The sequence below is a fragment of the Mandrillus leucophaeus genome, unplaced genomic scaffold (genome assembly GCF_000951045.1).
Source record: "Mandrillus leucophaeus isolate KB7577 unplaced genomic scaffold, Mleu.le_1.0 Scaffold59, whole genome shotgun sequence".
NCBI classification, from domain to species: domain Eukaryota; kingdom Metazoa; phylum Chordata; class Mammalia; order Primates; family Cercopithecidae; genus Mandrillus; species Mandrillus leucophaeus.
In genome coordinates, this window is record NW_012106363.1 from 5023956 (window position 1) to 5030431 (window position 6476).

General features: G+C 47.5%; 1 protein-coding gene across 3 annotated transcripts; it reads right to left on the minus strand.

The window, feature by feature from the left end:
* Nucleotides 1-3213: 3213 nt before the first annotated feature.
* ATP5G1 (ATP synthase, H+ transporting, mitochondrial Fo complex, subunit C1 (subunit 9)) lies at nt 3214-6265 on the minus strand. Of its 3 annotated transcripts, none has more exons than XM_011999320.1 (5): nt 6190-6265; nt 5576-5623; nt 4610-4684; nt 3751-3929; nt 3214-3428 (listed from the first exon to the last, which is right to left on the minus strand). In XM_011999320.1, exons 2-5 carry the CDS (start codon nt 5612-5614, stop codon nt 3314-3316), a joined length of 408 nt encoding a protein of 135 aa, XP_011854710.1. In that variant the 5' UTR covers nt 5615-5623; nt 6190-6265; the 3' UTR covers nt 3214-3313. The 3 variants fall into 3 exon arrangements, with proteins under 3 accessions (XP_011854710.1, XP_011854712.1, XP_011854713.1); XM_011999322.1 differs by having other exon boundaries at nt 6120-6244; XM_011999323.1 differs by having other exon boundaries at nt 3751-3902; nt 6190-6233.
* Between the last annotated feature and the right edge of the window lie 211 nt (nt 6266-6476).

Genomic DNA, 6476 nt, shown 5'->3' on the forward strand with positions numbered 1-6476 from the left:
TGACCTCATGATCCACCCACCTCAGCCTCCCAAAGTGCTGGGATTACAGTGAGCCACCGTGCCTGGCCTGCCACAGGTCAACTTCTGAAGGTAGTAGGCCTTAGAGCCATAGTGGTGGCACGACTTGTGTGTCTTATTGCAATGCTTGCCAAGCGATGATGTTCCCTTCATCTTGCTTCTGCAGCCGAGACCAAAGAGCAGGAAATTCTTACCATCCTCTTGGCAAAAACTGGATTCCTGGAATTTCACAGGAAAGATAGGGCAACCACCTTCCCTGGGGGCTGCTTCTTGATTGCCACTGGAGGTAGTAGGAAGTGAGCTGGTAGGAAGCCAGCTGTGCCATTCTGTTTGTGTAACAGCATTAGCAGTTAATCCATTGCTCCCTTGGTGAAACATCGGTCACTAGTTCAACCTCAGTTCCATTTCCTCTTCGGCCATGAGATTCCTGGGCTCTACTTCAGGTTGTCACTGGCTTGCTGTGGGCAACCTTGAGGGAGTTTCTTAAGGTGAGAAGGCTGAGGAGATGCAGCAGATTGTGGTAGACCAGTAGCTCTCAACTGGGCATGGTTTTGCCCCCCAGCCAGGGGGCATTTGTCAATATTCTGACATTTGGCAATTTGTCACAACTTGGGTGGGGATGTCAGTTACTGCTGGCATTGAACGGGTAGAGGTTAGGGATGCTGCTAAACATACGCTACACAAGGGAGTCCCCTCCACGACAATGAATTATCTGGCCCCAAATATGCCAAGGTTAAGAAGTCCTGGGGTGGAAAGGCCATGATTGTATAAGTGTCAGACAGATTGGGATTCGAATCATTGGCATGCTGTATGACCTTGGGCAAGTCACGACACTTGTGCAAACCTCAGATGAGTCAGCATAAAGCTAAGAACACAGATTCTGGAGTTTGAATCCCAGCTTTACTAACCAGCTCTGGTTTAGTAGAATTTAGGAAGATGCCTCACCTCTCTGAGCCTCTTCATTTGCTTGCTTATCTGTAAACTGACTTATTCTGTAGGGATGTTGGAAGTTAATCATGGAAAGTGCTTAGCATTGTGTATGACACACAGGTGCTCAAATGTTAGCCCACATTATTACAACTCACCAGCCTTTTTCCTCTGGGAACTTCTATAGCACAGAGCTCATGTACCCACATATACAATGATATAGGGCATGGTGTACTTATTTCTACTCTGTTGGTGCCCCAAACTCCTTGAGGGCAAGGACGTTAGGATTAGATTTCTTTGCTTCCCCTAAGGTCCCTAGGAAGATGTTTAAATACCTACATGACTGTCTTTAAATTGCATGTAAATGGAATCCAAATTTTCTGTATGTTTTAACTCTTTGCTAGTTGCCTTTCAGTTAGAAAGTGTTCTTAACACCAATTAGATATTTTCTTGGTTTCACTATTTCACATTTTGCAGTTGAGGTATAAGGTTTTCACAGAATGGATCCCACTTTTAAGTTACTACTCCCTTTGAAGCCATCCAATTTGAGACAGACCACATTCCCAGCTTCTTTGCATGAGTTCTCTGTCCATGGCTTTCTCCTGCAAGGACTTAGAGAAGCAGCAACTGTTGATATGTCAACTTAGCTAATTTTACATGGGTTATCAGTCCCACTGTAGCCAAGAGCGGCAAGACTGGTGGGCATAGACTTTAAGAACTCAAGGAAGATGCTGGACAAAGCTCTCAATGGAATTCATTCATTGGCATACACCCCCAAATCATCTTTTTTTTGAGACAGAGTTTTGCTCTTGTTGGCCAGGCTGGAGTGCAATGGCGTGATCTCAGCCCACCACAACCTCCACCTCCTGGGTTCAAGTGATTCTCCTGCCTCAGCCTCCTGGGTAGCTGGGATTATAGGCATACACCACCATGCCCGGCCAATTTTGTATTTTTAGTAGAGACAGGGTTTCTCCATGTTGTACAGGCTGGTCTCGAACTCCTGACCTCAGGTGATCCGCCTGCCTCGGCCTCCCAAAGTGCTGGGATTACAGGCGTGAGCCACCATGCCTGGCTCCAAATAGTCTTTTATCCCTAGCAAAACTAAGATGATAAATTCTCCAAGAACTAGGATTGTGTACTTCATCTGCTTTAAGAACATTTAGATACTCTGAGAAAGACTAATTGATAGTGAAAATGAAACCTACAAATGGGGCTAAACACAGGCAGATAGAAGCCTACCTCTACCTTTCACCTGCTATACAACTTCTTTGGGACCAAGTTTCCCTTTCTGCGCCACCTTAATTGTTGTGTGACCGGAATGAAAATAGATGGGACCAAAAAAAAAAAAAAAAAAAAAAGGAAATAGATAGAACAACACTGCAGTAAGGTTTAAGCTGGCCTGAGGGGAGAAATCCCCAATCTGCCATTTACCACCTCTGTGATACTAGATAAGTTATTTTGCTTCCCCAAACCCTGGGTCTGTCATTTGCAAAACAGTTTTAAAGTTGTGCTTATAACTCTTAGGGTTGTGGAGGTAATGAATGTAAAATGCTTGGTTCAAATTAAGCCCTTCAAATTATTAATTTTTAGTAATTTATTAACCTATTAATATACAGTATATTAACCTATTAATATAATTGCTTATTAATATATAGTTGTGTGTTAATATTAATATACAGTTGTGAATATATGTATTAATATACAGTTGTTACAGTTATCCTTTGGTATCTGTGGGAGATTGGCTCCAGGACCTCAGTGGATACCAAAATCCCCAGATGCTCAAGTCCCTTATATAAAATGGTGTAGTATTTGCATATAACCTATGCACATCCTCCCATCTACTTTAAATCATCTCTAGATTACTTATAATACCTAACACAAGGTAAATGCTATATAAATAATTGCTATACTGTATTGTTTAGGGAATAATGACAAGAAAAAAGTCTGTACATGTGCAGTACAGACACAACCATTCACTTTTTTTCCTGAAGATTTTCTGCCTACTGTTAGTTGAATCCACAAATATGGAACCCATGGATACAGAGGGCCAACTGTACTAAATCTGAAGGGAAAAGGCAAGAATCTCATTACTCAGACAAACCCACATCCTCCTGGGAGAACATGAGAACCCTCTGTGTTCTTCCAGTCATGGCAGTGCTCCTTCTCAGCCCGGAGGAGTTCCCAATCACCAATGGTTGACCAAATCCCCTCTCCTCACCCTCTACCAAGGCCCTCCTGAAGGTCAAAGGACAGAAGCACCGACAGGGGTTTAGAGAAACGTTGTGTTTAATGGTAAAGCTTAGTACACCCCAGCACCAGGAATGGCGTGGAGTCGCAGCGGCAACAGGCAGGTGACCCCCACGGAGCCTCACATGGCGAAGAGGATGAGGAAGGCGACCATCAAACAGAAGAGCCCCATGGCCTCAGACAGGGCAAAGCCCAGAATGGCATAGGAGAAGAGCTGCTGCTTGAGAGATGGGTTCCTGCCAGGGACAGAGATAACTGCCAGTTGAGGGAGAGGAAGGGGTGAGGGGAGGGGAGGGCATAGGAGGGTGAGGTGAATGGGGAGTGGAGTGTTACTCCTAGAAGAGGGCCTAGCCTGCACAGATCCTGGGGATTTGGATGGACAAGCAGAGTGGACCAACCTGGTAAGTTTAAGTGAGCCAGGCTGGACACATGCTTTCTCTGGAGAAACTATGATGTAGATGAAATCAACCTGAAGGCTCCTTAAGGGAGATTCTTCAGCTGAGGCTTCCCCAAAGGTGGAATTTCCAGCGGGAGATGCTCCAGGCCACCCAAACTTACCTGGCATAGCCAATGATCAAACTGCCAAACACCGTTCCAATGCCAGCCCCTGAACCAGCCACACCAACTGTGGCTGCCCCAGCACCAATAAACTTGGCTGCTGTGTCAATGTCCCGGGAGACAACAGTGGTCTGGAACTCCCGTCTGGCCACCTGGAGTGGGAAGCTGCTGTAGGAAGGCTAGAAAGAGAAGCAAGGCAGGCAAGATAGCAGAGAGATAGTATGGCATAAGGACAGGTGGCTGACTCTACCTCCCTCACCCCACCCACCTGAGCTCTGAAACTGTTGGCAAACTGCCTGGTAAATGCAGAATACTCTGATTGCAGAGTATGCTGGGAATTAGTCTTCGGGTCTGTTGTCAGACAGGACTAGGGAAATTTCATGGGTTAGGCAGACCTCACAAGGCTCACCATGGGGGACTTAGAACTATTAAAGCACACAGATTCTCCAACTCTCCTCCCACTTTGGTCTAAAGACAACTTAACCTGAAGGACCCCTGTCTGGAGACATTCCTTGATTTTTAAAAAATTAATGAATGAATGGGGTTTTTTGAGTCAGGGTCTTGCTCTGTCACCCAGTCTGGAGTGCAGTGGCACAGTCACGGCAGTCTCAACCTCTGGGATTAAGCAGTCCTCTCATCTCAGCCCTGGAGTGGCTGGGACTACAGCCACATGCCACCACACACGGCTAATTTTTATATTTTTTTGTAGAGATGGGGTCTCACTGTGTTGCCCAGGCTGGTCTCGACTACTGGGCTCAAGTGATCCTCTCGCCTCAGCCTCTCAAAGAGCTGGGATTACAGGTGTGAGCCACCACCCTGGGCCTTGGGAACATTCCTAAGAGGGCTATTCCTCCCTTACCTGTTTAGATGAATTCACTGGGCTATTCAGGAAGGAGGCAGACACAGGCCTGATTAGACCCCTGGTACAGCGGATCTGTAAAATCAGAAAGCCACATCCTACCAAATCAGTCAAGGAAAAAAAAACCCTAACTGCTGAGCTGTCAAAAATGACTACAGATTTCATGAACAGAATAAGTTCAATGTATTTCAAGGTCAATTTATTCCTGTTTCTATCAGGCCTGCCCCAGAGACAGCTGTCTTAGTCAGCAGTGGCAACCTTCACCATTCAAAACCATACCAAAGTTCACTCCTTTGGGCACAGCCTTAATCGGTTTTCCAGAATGGAACAAGAACCCACACTAATACCAAAGCAGGTACAGGAAAGGTTTATACCCAGATCACCGAGTAATCAGATGGGGGAAATTTTATTCTGCTAAAATACACTCACAGCTGCATACCCTAAATGGAGTGGGCCAATCAGCCCTGGAAACCGACTGGAATAGCCATCCAGGAGAGCCATCTGTAACATGGCGTTTTTGAAATACTTTTTAGTGAAGTGGTTCTCAAACTTGGCTGCACAGTGGAATCATCTGGAGAAGTCTAAAAGATACAGATGCCTGGGTTCCACCCCCATTCCCAAACTCTGATGCAAATGGTGTCTAAGGTGCAGCCTAGGCATCAGGATTTTTAAAAGCTCCCTGGATGATTCTAACACGCAGCCACTGTTGAAAACCACTGTTTTAGTGGGCTGTCTCTATGGCCAAGCCAGACTGGGGATAAAAATCAAATCCAGACTCTCTGACCACATTCCAAAGCCAAGACAGCTTGGTTCACAGGCCTAGAAGTTACCTTCATCACATCCTACAGCCACCTCAAAGAGCCTACATCATCAGGACGCCAAGTTCCCCTGGGTTCATTCATTAAACACTGATGGCGCCCACACCATACACCTGGTACTACAGAGCACCGCGGCGCGGCAGCTTACCAGAGCTGGAGAAATGAGTAATGCCCCGGTAGTCTGCATTTTTTCAGTCTGCAGAGGGGAAAAAAAAGTAATAATTATCCCATTGAGAGCCTGGTTGCTTGCTTATAGTGACGACTTTTGGTCGTCCCCTTCACCCCCGCCCGTCCTCCCTAGACCACTCTCTTCCTTGCACCGTGCCCCAGCTGAGGAGGGCATTAGAGGTCAGAGGGACAGAGCAGCGGGTCTTCAAGGGAAAGTCATGGAGATCGGAAGTCAAGGAAAGGGGCCCAAGCCCCAGGAGGGAAATGTTGCGAAAGGGAATGGTCTCCCAGGAAGACTGGAGGCGGACACTGTGCAGGTGTCGCGCAGGGTCCTGCCCATCTTACACAGCAGTCGTCGACCCGCCCCAGCCGAGGCAGTCAATCGTTCATTACCGTTGGTAACTAACATTCATTGATAAGGCCATATCTAGATTGCCATCGCTTCTCCCAGCTCTGGGGGGAAATACCCCTCCCCACTGCCCAGCCCACAACCCTGCCTATGCTGGCTCCCGGTCCCAAGTCACCTGCACTCCCCCTGCCCTGCAACCCCTGCTCGGCCCACAGCGCTCGCCCGGCTCAAGGTGACAGACTCACCTCCCAGCTTTAGCCCTTGGTCTCAGCTCTCAGCTTCCCCCACCCACGTGTCCTGGACCTCCTCTATTCTCATTGGCTGTAATATCCCCGCGTCCCCATTGGTTTGCGTCATCGATTCCTCCACTCTTACTGGCTTTCCGCAGCTGCTTCCTCTCCCTCCACAGGAGCTTCGTGGCAATTCCCGCCTCCATGCGGATAGAGGCTGGGCTTTACTGCGAGATCTGGATTACGATTGGCTGATCCCTGAAACGCTCGACCATAGAGTTGGCGGGACTCAGAGGTTCCAT